This window comes from Myotis brandtii, unplaced genomic scaffold, assembly GCF_000412655.1.
Source record: "Myotis brandtii unplaced genomic scaffold, ASM41265v1 scaffold181, whole genome shotgun sequence".
NCBI classification, from domain to species: Eukaryota; Metazoa; Chordata; class Mammalia; order Chiroptera; family Vespertilionidae; genus Myotis; species Myotis brandtii.
In genome coordinates, this window is record NW_005356712.1 from 3,350,400 (window position 1) to 3,369,554 (window position 19,155).

General features: G+C 42.9%; 1 protein-coding gene across 1 annotated transcript in view; it reads right to left on the reverse strand.

Moving 5' to 3' along the window:
* FBXW8 (F-box and WD repeat domain containing 8) overlaps positions 1 to 19,155 on the reverse strand; it is a 105,133-nt gene that overhangs the window by 56,183 nt on the left and 29,795 nt on the right. Inside the window, exon 5 of the mRNA XM_014537699.1 lies at positions 4,077 to 4,237. Within this exon, the coding sequence (XP_014393185.1) occupies positions 4,077 to 4,237 (161 nt within the window). The remainder of the gene's footprint in view (positions 1 to 4,076; positions 4,238 to 19,155) is intronic.

The window sequence follows — 19,155 nt, forward strand, 5'->3', positions numbered from 1 at the left end:
GAGGGGGTGGGGCAGAGGGCGTGAAGGGTTCCTCCCCATTTGCATTTTTATAGGAAACTATAAAATGTCATTTATACAAGGTTTTCCACTACAATATTGTAATAGCAATAGATCAAAAACAATACAGTTCCCCAACAATGGAATAGTATGCAGGTATGGAGAAGAAGTGTATTTTGTATAAACTAGCATGCACAATCTTTCTAGATATGCATGTTGCCCTGGCTAGTGTGGCTCAGTTAGTAGAAGGGTCATCCCATACACACTGCAAGGTTGCAAGTTTGATCCCGGCCCTGGTGGGGGTGCGTGCAGGAGGCAACCAATCGATGTTTCTCACATCGATATTTCTCTCTCTCTGTCCTCCCATTCCGTTCCCCTCTCTCTAAAAACTAATGACAATGTCCTTGCGTGAGGATTTTTAAAAGAAGATATGTATGTGTATCAGAGCATTATTCACAATAGCCAAGGTATGGCAACAACCCAAATGCCCACCAACAGATGAATGGATAAAAAATATGTGGTATGTACACACAACAGAATATTATTCAGCCATGAGAAAGAACAATCTCTTGCCATTTGGGACAATATAGATCAGTGGTTCTCAACCTTCCTAATGCCACGACCCTTTAATACAGTTCCTCATGTTGTGGTGACCCCCAACCATAAAATTATTTTCATTGCTACTTCATAACTGTAATTTTGCTACTGTTATGAATCGTAATGTAAATATCTGATATGAAGGATGTATTCTCATTGTTACAAACTGAACATAATTAAAGCATAGTGATTAATCACAAAAACAATATGTAATTATATATGTGTTTTCCGATGGTCTTAGGCGACCCCTGTGAAAGGGTCGTTCGACCTCCAAAGGGGTCGCGACCCACAGGTTGAGAACCGCTGATATAGATGAATCTTGAGCGTATTATGCTACGTGAGATGGTCAGAAAGAGAAAGACAAATACTGTATAATCACTTATATGTGGAATCTAAAGAAGTCAAAACTGTAAAAAACAGTAAAATGGTGGTTACCAGAGGAAATGATTGACGGTGTCTAAAGGTATAAACCTGTAACAGGTAGTAAATGAGCCATAAGGTTCTAATGCACAGTATAATGAATTTAGATAATAATACTGTACCTGGCAATCATACTACACTATATAAATATATGGAAGTAATACACTATACACCTTAAACTATACAATGTTACATATCAAATTTATGCAATAAAAAAAGATATGTTATTAAGTGAAAAAAGCCAAGTTATGAATTACTATAAGGTGGTATATCATCCTTTATTTTAAAAAGGGGGCATAAGAATTGATATTCATATTTGCAATGCAAAAATATGCAAGGATTAACAACAAACTAAAAAATATGGCTGCTTTACAATGGAGTTGACAAAAATGAATAGAAGCAGACTTCCCAATATATTTTCATTGTGTTATTAGTTGTTTGTATTAGTTTGATTTTATGTCCCCAAAAATATATGCTTAGTCAAAAATATTAAGCTATAAAATAAAACCCACTCCTTTATGAATTAAAAATTAAAATCTCACACACAATTACCATCTAGAAAAATAACCCACAAACACAGTTCACTAAAGAGTAAATGACAAATTAATAAGATATTTGAAATAGTCCTTAGTCTTTTCTTTTCAACCAGAAAAGATAACAACACAGCCCTAGCCAGTCTGGCTCAGTGGATAGAGCATAGGCCTGCGGACCAAAGGGTCCCAGGTTTGATTCCAGTCAAAGGCACACACTGTACCTTGGTTGCAGGCTCCTCCCGGTCCGGGCCCTGGTCAGGGCTCGAGCAGGAGGCAACCAATTGATGTGTTTCTCTCACATCGATATTCTGTCTTTCCCTGTTTCTTCCACTCTCCCTAAAAATCAATGGAAAAATATCCTCAGGTGAGGATTTAAAACAAAAAAAAGATAACACAAAGAGAAAAGGGGAAGAATGCAAAATTTGCAGAGAAAGAAATATAAACAACTAATAACACAATGAAAAGGTGTTCATATAAACATCAGTGAGATTCCATTTCCACCTCTGCGACAGGCACGAGGAAACGGTCACTCTCATACCCTTTCGGAGGGTAAGCTGGCAATCTTTATAAAAATGTAAAAGCATCTACAGCCTCCACCTCGGTAATTACTAGTCATTGACCTCTCTCTCCTCACTACTTGTGGAACTACGTGCACAAGTCCATCCATCACAATATTTGTTCAAGGATATTGCTTGCAGCACTGTTTTTAGTGACAAAAACAAACCATCCATGTGTACATCACTAAGGGCTCTAAGAAGTAAGTTAGAGCACAGTCACATGATGCGATACTGCACAGGCTGGAAGGAACGAGGGCCACCTGAAGTGGTAACACAGAAAGATACCAAGGGGTGTTGTCTGGAGATGAAAGCAATGGTGTAGAAAAATACCGAGAGTAGCGTCTAAGCGTGAAATGTGAGGGGGGCTTAAAGGTAGAGGAACAGGAAGAAACACTGCAACTTCTTTTTGGATACATTTTGTTTACATTTCATACTTTTTTGCTCTGTTTGAATTTTAAGTATGAAATTTCATTAAAAACCAAGTTATTTAATATATATTTTGGCAATTACGTGCCAAGTTCATGCAGACAAAAGTAGTTTCTCTATCATATCTACATCGTCTGCCAGTGTTGGTGACAAAGACAATTCTAACCAACAATATAAACCTGCACATCACCTCAAACTCTGTTTTCAAGCTCACGCGATATGAGACGTGGGAGTACAAGAGCCGGGTGCCTGTTTCTGTGTCTGTGTTCATTGTTACCTGACCAGCACTACAACCAGCACTAGGGCCCCAGGGACACAGCACAGTTCTGGATTCACCACTGATTAATGACTCATCCACAAGCAAATCACTTAGCTGGTGGCTCTGGGCCTCAGTTTCCCCTTCAGAAGAAAAATGAGTATGCGTGCACACGTGTGTGTGGCAGAGGAGGCTACTGGATACTTCTAAATCTGTATGATTCTAACTTAAAAGTACTACAACATTTCATTGATAATTTGGAAAGTAGCAAACACACTCAAGCTGCGCATATGTTATCTATCCAGGATCTCAATAAACAGACAAAAAAATATTACATACCAAAAGAAACCCAGCTTAGCTGAATATCTGGAGGCTGAAAAAAAGACCATCAATGGGTCCACTGATGTCAAGCCAAAAGAACAGCATTCATGCTGTTAAAATAATAAAATGAAAATACTTTCAAGATGTCAGCCCTAATTTTTATTTATTTTTTCAATGGCATATGGATATGAAATTCCCCATCACTTACTTTACCATAGTGGTTGCCCTCTGAGCCAACCGATAACACTGACTCTGAAGATCTGCAATGGGGCCATGACATGAACATGAATATTCTCAACTATCTGTGGTCCAGCTTTCAGGCAAGTAGGGAAACATAGTTTCTGGAAATTCAAACTTTACACAATAGTGGAAGTCAGGAACATGAGGTAGGAGTATAAGATTTCCACGGCCATTGCAACTATTATTCTATTAGCTATAAACTGTCAAGTGTTCCTGTATTAGACTATTCTCACCTACTTCTGAAATCCACAGTTGCTCATGTGCAAAAATCAGTCCCAGCGAGACAACATATTACCATAAATCATGTAAGTGCCAGGAAAGGTAGGCACTGACTTTTATTTTTCTATTTCCATATTTGTCAATAGATGATCTATGTCTACCCTTTTCACTGTTCCCTCTGAACTAGGCAGAGACTAAAGGAAAAGTAGGCCAAGTATATTTAATATTTTACACCAAGTTCTTTGTTAAGATGGCTTGGCCAGCCCCGCACCTGACTCTCACACCAGCCGACAGCTCCAGTAGGAATGAAGCACCAGTATAATGGGTGCTGTGCTCCAATGCCTACTAATGCACTGAGGGTTATTGGCCAACTTCTTCACATAAAGGCAAGTGTGAGCGTATGTGTGTGAACATGTGTGTGTGCCCACGACATGGGGGAGCCAGCCACAGCTGCTTAATTTCTGTAAAGCTTTTTTTTCCTTAATAGGGAGGTGGGTTGTGGTTACTTACCATCCTCATAAGCCGCTACCGCCAGCGAGCTGTTTATCCTCACAAAGGAGACATATGGCTGCATTCCAGGCTCGTCCTCCTCCTCATACTCGGAGTCCAGGAAGGGGGCTACGTAGTCCCAGGTGCGGGTGTCCCACACCCTCACGTCCCCTGATGTGTATCTGGAAAAGAAGGACCTCGTTGGTTCCAAGTGGAGACAGAGAGCAGGGCCATAGTGAGAAAATGGGGAGAGCCTAAAACAACAGAGGAGGAAGATTTGGTTGGAGTGGAACCACCCCTGCAACACTGTTCAGATGAGACTCCAACAGGAGAAACTGTCACCTGGGTAACAGGAAGGCTGTGAACCTTTCACATTCTCAGAGCACCATGCTGACAACTTCAAGAGAACACTAGACCATAAAAAAGTGGGTATCGAGATATTTTTTTTTTCCTTTTACACTATTATAACCTTAAGTTCTTCCAGTAAAGAGATCACTAGCAGAAATTTGTAGAAGCCACAGTATTTACATACATGAACACACAAGAAAGACAGGCAGAGAGCAAGAGAAAAACTAAAGACTAATGGTCTTCCAGGCACAAGCTTTCTAATACCTCATCCATGCATCAGATTTGACTGATTAAAGTCCCTAAAGACTAATTGATTTGCTGAAACAATTAAATCTTGCCTTTAGCAGCCAGACAATGCTGCCTTCTCGTGAAAAGCTCTTGCTGAAATGCATGACACTCCCAGTTTTGCCCACTTAGAAAATAGGAGCCCTCACTCTCTGCTATTACTACTGCCACTCCAACAAATGAAGCTTTCCATCAAAGCCACCGCAGGGCCAGAACCTGCTCAGACACGAGGCCACTAGGAAAATGGCCCGGCCAGATGACGAGGTGGTGCACTGCCTGCCACTGGAACCACCCCTGCAACACTGTTCAGATGAGTGACTCCAACAGGAGAAACTGTCACCTGGGTAACAGGAAGGCTGTGAACACCTTTCACATTCTCAGAGCACCATGCTGACAACTTTAAGAGAACACTAGACCATAAAAAAAGTGGGTATCGAGATCTTTTTTTTCCTTTTACACTATTATAACCTTAAGTTCTTCCAGTAAAGAGATCACTAGCAGAAATTTGTAGAAGCCACAGTATTTACATACATGAACACACAAGAAAGACAGGCAGAGAGCAAGAGAAAAACTAAAGACTAATGGTCTTCCAGGCACAAGCTTTCTAATACCTCATCCATGCATCAGATTTGACTGATTAAAGTCCCTAAAGACTAATTGATTTGCTGAAACAATTAAATCTTGCCTTTAGCAGCCAGACAATGCTGCCTTCTCGTGAAAAGCTCTTGCTGAAATGCATGACACTCCCAGTTTTGCCCACTTAGAAAATAGGAGCCCTCACTCTCTGCTATTACTACTGCCACTCCAACAAATGAAGCTTTCCATCAAAGCCACCGCAGGGCCAGAACCTGCTCAGACACGAGGCCACTAGGAAAATGGCCCGGCCAGATGACGAGGTGGTGCACTGCCTGCCACTGGGGTATTTATGCTAAGTTCCTTACATCTGCTTCAGAGGGCACCATTCAACACGTAAAGCAACTGCAGGGAAGCATATCAGAGATGTTATAAGAGTACATATGCACCCACACAAACACAGGCAGACAATTTAGGGGGTTTCTAAGCCATTGTTTTTTCAGGGTTTCTTTTAATATATTTTTAGTGATTTCAGAGAGGAAAGGAGAGGAAGATAGAAACATCAATGATGAGAAAGAATCATCGATTGGCTGCCTCCTGCATGCTCCACACTGGGGTCTGAGCCCACAACCCCGGGCATGTGCTCTGACCGGGAATCAAACCATGACCTCCTGGTTCATAGGTTGACACTCAACCACTTGAGCCACACCAGCTGGACCTTTCAGGGTTTCTTTGATCCCACGTTAAAAATGTGGAGTCGAACACAATAGCCAATCATCGATCTGCCTCCTGCATGCTCCACACTGGGGTCTGAGCCCACAACCCCGGGCATGTGCTCTGACCGGGAATCAAACCATGACCTCCTGGTTCATAGGTTGACACTCAACCACTTGAGCCACACCAGCTGGACCTTTCAGGGTTTCTTTGATCCCACGTTAAAAACGTGGAGTCAAACACAATAACCTCTGAGGTTTATTTAATTATTGCAATCTATGGTATGATTCATTACAAAGTAGTTATAGACCAATTTCTCATGTGAGATTTCTTAATAAGGAAACTAAGAATACTCTTAATTCAGGAGTGCTTCATTTACTAAATGCAGTAAGTAGTCTTCCTCTCAAATTAATAATTGGCAGTAAATACAAAGATTGTGTAATTCAAAGGTCATTCTGTCGCAGATTCTCTAGGCTGGAGGGTCCTCTCCCGGCAGACAGCATGTGGAGAGTGTGTGTGTAGAGAGAGCCAAATAAGAGGCACGTGCTTTCTAAAACTGGACCGATGGGCCTGTTTGACCACTCATCCTCAGTCAACAGAAACACTCACTCCACGGTGTCATTAGCCTGGTGATGCACAAGCAAGGGTGGATATTGATAGCACCGCGGCCGAAGCACGGCTGCTGGCTCTTGGGCCCTCCGGGCAGTGTTCCAGATGACCCTCCATTAGGAGGAACCCCACACAAGAACACACACCCCACTGCACCGAAGCTTCCAGGCTCACCCTGACTCTCCGAAAATGACTCAGGCAATCCCCAGAGTAAGGCCACTTCCTTATTAGCGAGAGACATTAAACAGAGATGACACGTTTGGAATTCTAGACTGTGTGAGTAGATTCTTAGGGTTAATTTCGAAGTGAAAGGAAAAGAAAGGTGAGAAGGATGACAACATCTTTCAGAAATTCAGAGAAGGTGAGTGAAGAAAGGGAATTTGGAGATCAGAGAATTAAAGAACTTGGAGAAAAAGAAGTGCATAAACCAGGAAAATGTATTTCTACTCCATTAGTCTCAGTCATTCTGTTTTTTAACCTGCACATGGAACCACACCAGTGGTCTTCATGTGGTCCTTTGTGGCACCCCTCAGGTGCCACAGTACAGAGGAGAGAATTTTAGTGGCTGAGCTCCACCCACCCCCAGTCCTTTATATGATGAGGTCCCAGGTAAAACAACAACCAAACAAAACTTAGAAAACTGCTGAATCCCACAACAGTGACCTGTGAGATGCAGCGTGTTGCTCTCTCATTACTTAGGGAAGAGGAGAGAGGGAGGGCAGAGATGCCACGGAGAAGAGCACTCCGTTAACATCTAATATCCCGGAGAGTTTTTTCTTCCATCAAGTTGTCCCATTCACGCTGCAACTCCACAAGTTTAAATTAAACGCGTGCAGTCCTCAAAAGTTTCAGCTCACCACCAAAGTAGCCCGTTGCTGAATTCCTTATTTTTGCTGGTGATTTTCTTTTTTTGCCCACTACTCACATTGCAATATACGTTCAAATCGCTGCACCCTTTCTTCTCATTCCTAGGAATGCCACTCTATCTACATCCCTCAAGCCCTCACAGCTGTACCATGGCAGGCCCCTTACATCTAAGCTTCTCCCACCTCTAGTCAACCCTGCACAAGCCAAGTCCTCAAAAATACTTGACTCCATGAATCATCCTGCCTTTCTCCTTTACCCTACTAGACCATGTGCCCTATGATCTACACAGCCTAGACTTAGTCTCATGGCAACTGCGCGTGTGTGATTATCTGACTATTTGTCTCCCCTACAAACCTACAAGCTTCTGAAGTCAGGGGCTGGGTCCTGCTCACTGCTGTGGATCAGTGACTGGAACTGTCAGACCGGAAGACACTGGACACCCAGGAAGTCCTCTGTAAATATGTAGTCCTTAACACCTAATGGAATGAAGTTGTAATTACTAGCCTAGCACTGAGAACACTCCACAACCTAGCGCCCACTCCTCTTCCCAGCCTCATTTCCTACCCTTCCTTAGCATGAGCCAGCCTCCATTCATTGGCTTCCGAACACTCTTGCCTCTGAACCTCGGCTCACAGCCTTCCCTCCTCCCTACTCAGCCCAGTGGATCTCAGCCTTGACTGCACATTATAGAATCACCTGGAATGCTTTTAAGACTCCCAATACCCAAGCAAGCCCCAGACCAATTAAAACGGACTCTCTGGCCCAGCCAATGTGGCTCAGTGGTTGAGGGTCGACCTATAAACCAGGAGGTCATGGTTCAATTCCCAGTCAGGGCACATGCCCGGGTTGTGGGCTCCATCCCCAGTGTGGGGTGTGCTGGAGGCAGCCGATGATTCTCTCTTATCACTGATGTTTCTCTCTCTCTTTCCCTCTCCCTACCCTCTGAAATCAATAAAAATATTTAAAAACAAAAACAAAAACTGACTCTCTGGAGGTGGAACCAGGCATCAGTATTTCCAATGTGCAGCCAGGATTGAGAACCTCTGACCTACCCCAAGTCCACCAACTCCTCAAGGTCTAGCAAAGGCTCTCCTCCTCCATGAAGCCTTCTCTGACTCACCTACCATGCCCCATATCTGAAGAAACGGCATTCATTGGTACGTTCCATGTCTCCTCACTGTAAAGTCCTCGTGAAGGCCATACCTCAATGCCACAGCCTCCATCACGTGCCTTACACACAGCTAACAATAAGCAAATGGTTGAAAGGGGACATCCACATTTGAGTTCAAATGGTTTGAGTGGCACCTCCTTCCATATCTGCTGCCCACCTTCCAGTGCTATTGATTAATGAAACACCCAAAATGCACACATCAATATGCATTAGAATTCTTGCATGTGTTTCTAAACTGATTAAAATAATTATAAAACACAAGATAAGCTAAATTATTTCAGTAAACATGAAGTTGTCCATAGATAGCCACTGAAATTAACTCCATTTTTCATGGCTAAAAAGCATGATAACACAAATGTTTTGCTACAAAATGACTCAGGAAGCAAAATGTAAGAGACTTTACGTCTCTTTCATGATAGGAGCAGAGAATAAATAGCGTGATGACTCCATTGCAGGTTCTAAAATCTAACACGGGTGAAAGCAAGCACAGCAGTGGCAATGGGACTCAATGCTAAAGAAACACGTTTTCACCAGGTGAAACATTGGTAGGGGCAGAGGGACCTGGACCCAGCCCTAAATGTGATCTACAAGCACTTACCACATTGGCCAGGAGAAGCAAGAACCGATATCCAAGCAAGGTAGGGAAAAGGGCTGATTTTTCTCCAGAGCTCCAGATGTCTTTATTGCTGCCTAATGGCAATTACACTCAACCAATTCAGACACCACTATGACAGCTGCATTGTCAGTAAGCCTTTGGACCCCAATGTTGATGGCTCTCTAATTAGTGCCCGTGCAAAGTACAACTGCAACTAATGGAAGAGCACCAAAGAAACAATGAAGAAGCAGCCTTTTCCAAAGCAGTAAGGATGTCCCAGCCCATGGCACGGGCCAGTGAAACTGTATGCCTTCGCCATCTTTTTTTATGCTTGGCAAGGCTGAGTATACCTCCAAATAAATGGGTCACAGACCACAGCTGATTTTTTGTTGAAAGGATGGGAATAGAGCCTCTCTCAAGCTCAGCACGCCAGAGCAATTGCCAATTTAAAATGATTTATCACCAAAGAGCTTTCATTAACTAGTAAGTCTCCAATAAACAGACTACTGATTTGGACTAAAAGACCGGAAGAAAAAGAGGGAAGACATACAGCTAAAAACAACCTTTAACCTTTCTTTTCATATAAATGTCCAGCAGGGTGAGAGAGGCGGGGCATGGTTTCATTTTGCTTCCAGGTGCCAGGTCTTCTTTGCTAAAAACAATGTTTGTCAAAGCTCTTCATAATAACCTGGGGGTTGTTTTGATTTAAGGAAGCTGGAAATGGGTTAAGTGACTTACCCAAGGTCACAGAAACATTTTAGTGGCACAGCTGGGATCAAAACAGGTTCTTGGGCTTTTTTCAATCTGCTGCTTAGCCAACAAGCCACTCCATCTCCTCCGATGAAGTGTCTTTAAACTAATACAGCTTTTAAGAACCATCCCCATTTAAGTGCAATATAAGGAATTTATTGTTTTCAATATTGTGACTCAGGCTTGCAGGACACAGCCCCTGACCCTAACTCATCAATTCTACCACTGTATCTCAACTGGAAGACAAGAAGCCAACAGCAATAACACAAAAGCTCAGAATGCTGGCAAGGAGTGTGGCTGGGCAGATGCAATGGTGCCTCCCACACCTGCTTCACAGGTCATGTGGGAGGATATATATATAGTGGATGGTAAAACTTCACCCTCTACAGGGCCATACTCATGCAGCTCCCCTTGCCCCCAAAGAAATCACAATTCTATTCTGACCAGGTACTCACAGCAGCCAAAAGGAGCCTTGTTATGAGGGAGGCCTCAGACCAGGAACAGCAAATGGTTTCATTTGTGTGTCAAATCCAATAAATTAGTAGTGGTTGCCTACCGCCCTGTGTTGAGAAGGATTCTGAGCTGTATTCCATCCAACTCACCAGATCAATAAATGCTATAAAGGGTTATCAGTGCCCAGTGTCGGTTTGGGAGTGAGAGTGGCAGCATACCTACAAGTTATTTGCATCTCTGCCCCATACTAAACTCTCCCTGGCCAACTCCTAACCATCCTTCCAGACTCAGCTGAGAAGTCACTTCCCAGGAGAAACCCAGCTGACTCTGAGCCTGTAGGTGCCTCTCCCAGAGAGTTCCAGTGCCCTGATCATCCCCTACTCTACCATCCCCCACGCTGTCTATATCCCTGGGTCAGGCTGTGAGCAAGGGAGATATCCCTGCCACAAGCAAGAGATGTGTCTGCAGCATTCATCTGTGCTTGTAAATGTTGAATGAAGCTCCTGACTTAAAACTTACACGATGAAGTGATTTAAAGCCTACAGAGCAATTAGGCAGAGGCCCCTAAAAGTACAGCACCCACATCGCAAGAAACATTTATTCCCTTAATGTGTGGAGGTTTTAAGAACTACTCGCATACTCCATCCTTTCGTTAGCAATACCAAAGATTACAAATCAATGAAATCAAGAGTATTTACTGTTTTCTATGAAACATGACTGTGTTGTATTATGCAATTAACAAAATGAACTCAGTCCCACAGTGCAGTCTTTTTGTGGAAATGCACTCCTACAAACATCAAGTGCAGCTTAAGACGCATCAATTGAAAAATAATGAACATCTTAATGGACCTTACGAGATACATGCACTACACACTTAAAACTGTTTTCCATACATCTTGGTTAATCACAATCAATAGAGCCAGAGTCAATGATGATTATGCGGAGTTATTGTAGCTGTGGCCCTTCCCATTATTCCTTGGAGAACCAGAGATGGATAAATGCAGTCATGAGTTCACCAGTATTTATTAAGGACATTCTGGAGCTCCTTCATTAAGGACATAATAAATGCAATGCTGTCCTCTCATCTCTTATCAATATCTTACCTCAGACTTATTTACCAGAAGAGCATGTATACCTCACAGCAGAAAATAAATAAATTTAAAAGTATTTTTAAAAAGAGGTCCCTAACGGGTAATGATCAAATTCCTTATGGGAAGCAGCCCAATGCCATAATAAGCAGCAGCACAAAATCAATATAAAATGAGGTTGAAAGGGAAACTGACAAGAGAAAGTTTTGTGTGTGGTTTTTTTTTAAAGAAAAAGACAAAGTATGACTTAGTAAGTATAAATATGGGGTGACATTTGCCTAATGCAACTTTTATCACCAGTCTGTATTTAAAAAACACCTGTTATCTGAAGAGCTGCAAAGTAGTCCCAGGTATTATCCATTTTTATACATTTACATTGAAAGAGGAACTTTAGGGGACTATAGGCAGGCTTTGGGAATTTTTAGAATTGTGGTCCATGGAAAAACACAGGGCTACAGACTGGGAGAAGGTACATCTCCATAACACAAGGAAGCCAGGTGCAGCTTTATTTCCTTAAGACAAGGGAACTGGAAGTAACCAAAAAAGGTCTATATTTACAAAATAGAGGAGGAGGAAGAAAGCCCAGAAGGAATGGAAAGACTATGAGGGAGGAGGGCCTCAGGAATCACTATAGTAACCAATTCAAAAGGGAATATTGACCAATCAGAGGGGATATCAGGACACAGGAACTGCAGCCTTTATAAACCACTAGAGGCCCGATGCATGAAGATTGATACAAGAATGGGCCTTCCTTCCCCTGGCTGTCAGCACCGCCTTTGCTCCAGCCGGAGCCACCTTTCCGCCTTCCCACGCTGCCCAGAGGCCTGGAGCGGCTGGGGCAGTGTGGGGCGGCTGGGGCAGTGCGGAACGCCTGTGTCATCAGCAAGCGTCCCGCCTAGCCCCTGGCAGCTCAGCACCTGCGTATGCAAATGAACCCACCATCTTTGTTGGGTTAATTTGCATATGCACTTCTGATTGGCTGGTAGGCATCACGAAGGTACAGTCAATTTGCATCTTTCTCTTTTATTAGTGTAGATGGAAACAGGAAGTCTGTGGGACCCTTTTCCCTCTTCCCGCGTGGGAGTCCATTCTGTGGGATTCTTTCCCTCTCCCCACATGGGAGTCTGTATTTGTTCTTCAATAAATCTCCACCTTTGCTATAATACCCTCTGTCCATGGATTCACTCTACGACTCCAGGAGACAAAGAATCCGGGTTCCAGTCCAAAAATTCCATATCAACATGAAACTAGTAGAGTATTGACTATACCACCCTTGAGGTCTTTGGCTCCTGAATAGAAAATATTTTAAAAATTCAGGGCAAATATACACTATCTCTGATCAAAGCCATACTTTGGCATGGTACTTGGTCAATACAAAGGCACATTTTTAATTACTGGAATAACTGGAGGAAAAAGTGGCTAAGAATAAGGCTAACATTCTACTGTAAGTGCCACTAGGCAAACTGAACCAACCAGAGATTCAGTGCATATATAAACTAGCTCAAAATTTTGCTTCCTATCTAGGAAGACTGGAAACCCTCTCACATCTGATGTCCAGGTTGTGTGGACAGACAGAGCTAATAAAAATGAAAACCACGACAGTCAGAAGTCACTTGGCTGCTTGAGAGCGATGTGGCATGCTTGCATTGAAGGGAATGGAGATGGATAAAAGGCATGAGAGCAAATGGGACAACTGAGTATTTTCAGGGAAAGGAGAGAGCTAATCTTTTGCAACATTAAATGATACATTTTTCCCTCCACCCACACTCGGCAGAGGAGAAACATGGACCCAGTGAGTCACTGTTGTAGTAAAGGTGGGGACTGTATCCTAAAAAGGCATATCCTATCAGTGGAAAACCACTTAGGAGTATTGAGAAAAGCCTCAATACAAAGACAGTGCCTGACATTTTAAAAACCAAAAGTGGGGGAAATGGTCCTATAATGTAAACAGAAAAGGGTGCTTTCTTATGCAAACTGACAGGCTTCACACTTAGGAATCTTAATAACAGTGAGGAGGGAGTTTATAGCAAAACACCACCACACTCCTGGGCCTCTGATAAAAGCTTTTGATGGGCTAATAGCTTCATGGTTAGCAGAGCAGAGCTCACAAGGCCTCCAGTGACCCGGGTCTGACTTTCTCCTGTAAGTTTTACCTGAGATGCTCTCCTTCACTAGGTGGCAGCACAGGAAATATGCTTCTGGCAAATTATACCTAGACCGACATCTCGGGTTCTGTAATGTGACCTCTTTGAACTCATGACATCATCTGTTTTCAACACTCTTCCCTCCTGTACACAGTGCACCTGGGAAGCAAGAGTGACCTGGGCATCACAGAACAGCGCAGGGATGCTTTCATAGCCTCGTTTCTTCACCCTTTTTCCTCAGTGATAAACATAATTTGAAAAACATTCTAAAATTCTCAGAGCTATCACCACCAAAAACCAAAATAAAACAAAGAAAGAAACAAACAAAAAACACACTTTCTGATCACTTATTATCAACAAACTTTCTAGATAGCATCTCTTTTTGTAAATACAAGGGAAGCACACACTGGACCGCATGATATTTCAGGAGTGATATCAGATCCCAGAGAAAGTGCAGCCAGAGGCTGAACCCCAAGAGAAACAGACAGGTGGCTTATTGTATAGAGATTGGTGGCTTTGCAACACAAAGTTTTCTCAAGTTAAAGAAATAGGAAATTTTAGCTGGAAAATCGAAGTAAAGGCAGTGTCTGAATGACTTAGTCACGGTTGAAGGAATTTCACTTACCTAACAACAAAGAAAACAATTGGCTCAGGCAGTTTCTGGGAATGTGCTAAAGGGCCAAATGGGCGCAGAGAAAGGCCAGAGGAAGGCCAGGGCAGGACGCAGGCGGGTCAGAGATGCAGTGAGGAAGCTCAGAGAGTGCAGGGTCTCAGACATATGAGGAGTTTTCTTTCCCCTCCAGTTTCCTGGGTGCTAGGACTGGTGTTAGGGCCTGAGGGTACAAAGATTCTCAATTCATGGGCTCCACATTTTAAGAGGGGTCCAGTCAACAAGATCAAACAGTACCAAGAGGCCGAAGGGGATGGGGCAAGAAAAGGCCATTGGTTTGCGACCCCCTGGGAATGTGAGAGTGTAGCTCAGTGGGAGGGCTTGGAAGGAAGCCGGCCTGCAGGAGGCTAAGATGTGGGTAATGAACAAGGGGCGTGTCCTCTGATTATTTATGGTATTCATGGAAAGCAGGTTTATTCCAGAGAGCAGGCTTGAGGGATGGTTTAGACGTCAACCCAAAAAGTTAAATTAGAAAGGAGTTGAGGGTTATGAGGCAATTTAAAATAATTTAACCTAGAATTCATTCTTCTAAATCTATCGACTCCACTTATGGGACTCTAGCCTAGGAAAACAATTAGACTAGGGGAGGGTAATGGAAGAACTTTAACTCTTTAGTCTACCCACTTTTATGGAATTCAAAGTTTCTATAATAAGCATGTGTTTTATAGTTTTTAAATAAGAAGATTTACAGTACTAAAAAGGGAAAAATCTGAAAACCTCTATACAGAAAATATTCACACCGTATAATAACAAAACACATGAAATGAATTTAATGTCTAGTGCTAGGTAAATGAGTAAGAAAATTAGGATATAATTATATCCTAGGAGCTTCTGCAACAAATAAAGAATGTAATGAAATGTATGCAATAACATGAAAAAAACATCAGTTTAGTGAGGGGGAAGGCCAAAGTGTAATGTAGGCTATGATTATATTATGTAAAAATATGTATTTTAAAAACCTACTGAAAAATAAACTACACACATCAAAAACCATAACCAGAGTTGTGTTAGCATGCAAAGATTTAGATGGCTTTCTTCTCCACTCTCTAACAGTTTTACAAAAACAGCATGGCTTTATTGCTACTTTTATTTTTAACAGAAAAGAAAGATGCGTGCCACAAAAGAAAAACAAAAATGATACCATAACAGACAAGCAGTCAGAATGACAAAGGAGGGCTGGCGAAGGCAGCCCCGATGCAGGCTCTATGTGTGGACACTGCAGAGGGACAGCACAGTGGTCCAGGGCACGCGTGCCAATCCTGGCTCATTGGACCTCTCTGGACCAGTTATCTCACACAAAATGAGTGTTTGGGAATAGACAATCTCTAACATGCCTTCCAGGTTTAAAATCATATGATTCACCCTAGCCAGTTTGGCTCAGTGGAGAGAGCGTCAGCCTGCGGACTGAAGGGTCCCGGGTTCGATTCCAGTTGAGGACACATGCCCGGGTTTCAGGCTCGATCCCCAGTGTGGGGCGTGCTGGAGGCAGCCAATCAATGATTCTCTCTCATCACTGATGTTTCTCTCCCTTCCTTTCTGAAATCAATAAAAGTATATTTAAAATGAATAACTAAATAAATAATAAATAAAATCGTATGATTCTAAGTTGCAAAAACTAAGGAATCTGAGAACAGACAAGAGAAATTAGGAATTTCTCCAGTTTTCTTACATAATGTAGAATATAGGTGGGGGGAGAAACAGCCTGTATATTAAATTTTAATGCTAACTTCAGACAAAATGATGTGTAAGTACTGTATGGACATTAATGAAATATTGCATGCCATCGCCAGTTTTAAAAGATGCTTATAAACTGGAAAGAAAATACATGGCTGTAAAGTTAAAATAACAATATAAAGCAAAAGTGTTTTGGGGAAACCGTGAGGCCTCAGGGTTAGATGTCCGATCAGCTGCAGCTCATCATCTCCCTGGGAGATGGGAAGGGGAGATGGTGTGGGAGTGAGGGGGTTCACTGGCTAGAGTGTTATGGACATCTATGGCGGGGACAAGACTCGAATTGGGCTTTAAAGAATGGGGACTGGGTTTCTTTTGGGGGCGATGAAAATGTTCATCATAGGTAATGGTGGATGGTTGCACAACCTTGTAAATAGACCAAAATCACTGACGTACCATTTTAAAGGTTGAATTTTATGGTATGTAAATTACATTTCCATTTTTAAAAAGATGTGGTCAGAGGTAACTAATTAGAATAGTGTAGAAAAAACCAAAGGTACACTAAGGAGAGTAATGAGGAGAAAGGTGGGTTGGAAACAAATTTCAAAGGACTTAGAACATTAGTGATGAGGAAAATGAGACATTTGGGGAGGAGGTGGGGGTGGGGGGCGAGCAACCTGACTCTGTATCCCTAATGCACATTCCTGTTAGCCTATAGTCTAGTCACTGCCCCTTCCTTAATTATCTGGTCTTGCAGGACCTGTTTACCTAAATACTCCCATTTACAGAGGCCATAAGCCATGAACAATATACAACCGCCAAAGGGGGTTATCAGTGCTGGCGCCAGGTCAGGCCTTTAGGTGTGGTCTCACGGCCCCCATCCCAACACACGGGGCTTTTTGCAAAGCCCGCGAAAGGTCCGAAGTCTGATCCTTATTTGGGGGACAAAGAAACCAAAGGGGATAAAGAGAAAGCTCCCTCCATATTGGCTTACTCAGGATTTGGAGAACTGACCCCCTGAGTCACTGTACTAGTATGTGTGAAACATCTGAAAATAAATGGGTTTTTCCTGTATCTCCAGGTACTCCTGCGTGTTTTTCGGTCGCCTGGTAAATTCTGTAACATTAGGAAAAGGTAACAGAAATGATCATCCATGAGAGAGTAAGAGCAGCAAAGACTGATGGACCAATATGTGAAAGATTCAAGCTTTGAGAATGATGTGTTTCCTCTGCTGGAAAAACAAGCTTCGAGTAAGCAGGGCCCAGGTCCTGTTTGCCTGATAGGTACCCGAGTGTCTCAGGGGAGCTTATGAGTGAATGAGCATCGGAAGGTTACCCTGGGTCTGTGTGAAAAGGAGAATAAAGAACCACCAAGATTGGGTAACTCTAAGTTTAATATAATAAAAATTAGTGTAGGCCTGAACAATGTGACTGCCCACCACGAACACTGACACACAGGATTGAAAAGATGGAAAGAAGCAACAAGAGACTTTCCAAGAGTCTCTGCTCTCTATCAATTGTATGAAATATATTTAGTAGGCTTACATGCAAAAATGTTACATAGTTCAGCTCTAGCTATACAAACTAAATTTTACTGTGTAAAAAGAGAGAGGGAAAGGAAGGGGGGAAATATAAGCAAGATAAGCAGAAGAGAAAGAAATGATGAGGTGGACACTGTCTCTTTAAGAAGCTCCTTGGAGATACATAACTGTAGAAAGCCTGGTGAATACAACATTGATTGGGAATGAGGTAACCACAAACACCGCTGTCTCAAATGAAAAGGGATTCAAGACCTGACCCAGAAAACAAGCATCGTAACCACCAGATAAAATTTTAATGATAAACACAAGATGCTCTACACACAAGCAAGATATGAAGTATCTGATGCGAGGCCATAAACGTAAGGTTCTCTTAGAAAGAGGCGCGGTGAGGAGCCTCTCTGACCCACAGATCAAGTTTCATCTTATCGATCCACAAACTGCCATTGCTTTGCTTTGTGCTGTAGAATCTGCAATGTTGAGCGGGCCTCCAGGGAACACAGAGGCAGGGAAAAAGGACTGGCACCGGCCAGCCTTTGTGAGGTCCATGTCCAGATAAGAAAGTCACAATTGGCTTTTGAGATTAAAGTCTCCTTTATTTCTAATTTCTTTTATGACTCTCTCAGTCCAATCTCCACATTCTGTCCTCAAAGGTCTCTGACATTAGGAGACCCCTTCAAGCTAGAATGACAGTCCCTTTCACAGTTAACATGGAACCTAGAAGTGGTGGGAGGAAAGGACCTTCTGTATCAGGAGCTGTTGGGCACACACTTGAACAGTGGGGGCAGAAGCCCAAAGCCGCACTGGAAGGATGAAGTCTAGATTCCTGATCCGTTAAGCTTTCTAAAATAATCCTATATAATAAAAGGGTAATATGCAAATTGACCCTAATGGCGGAACAACCAGAACAACCACTCAACCAATCACTATGAGACGCACTGACCACCCTTGGTCCCTTTCCCTGGCTGGCAGGCTCCAATCACCCGATGGCGAACGGGGAACCGGGGGTGGGGAGTGGGGAGGGGGAGGGGCCCACTGTGGGCAGCCAGGGAAGATGGCCCTGATCACAGGCCAGGCCTAGGGACCATACCTGTGCACGAATTTCGTGCTCCGGGCCTCTAGTAATTCTATAGTGCTACTAGAATGTAAACTGTAATGGGGAAAAAAATTTTTAATTGCACTTACAAAAAAATTAAAATAAAATGAAATGAAACTAAAAAAGAAAATAAGGGTTCCCCATAGGCATATCTCGTTTAAAGCAAAAAGACTTTTTCATAGGCATTGCATGCCACAAAATATTAAAATAATCTGACTGCGACCAAGATGGCGGCATAGGTAAACACCGCAGACTGCTGCCGCAAACAACCACTTCAAAAATACAACTAAAAGACGGAACGGACATCACCCAGAACCACAGGAAGGCTGGCTGAGGAGAGACTCTTCAACTAGAAGGAAAAATAACAGCACACCGAGGCTCAGAGGAGGCGCAGTGTGGAAAAAACTCAGGTGCGGAGGTGCGCGCGCAAAGCGTGAGAGCGCGGTCGTTTTCGGTCAGGGGGGAGTCTCAGACTCTGAGCTCCAGATACGGGCGAATAGCTGGGGACTCGGACTCAAACGGGAGGAGA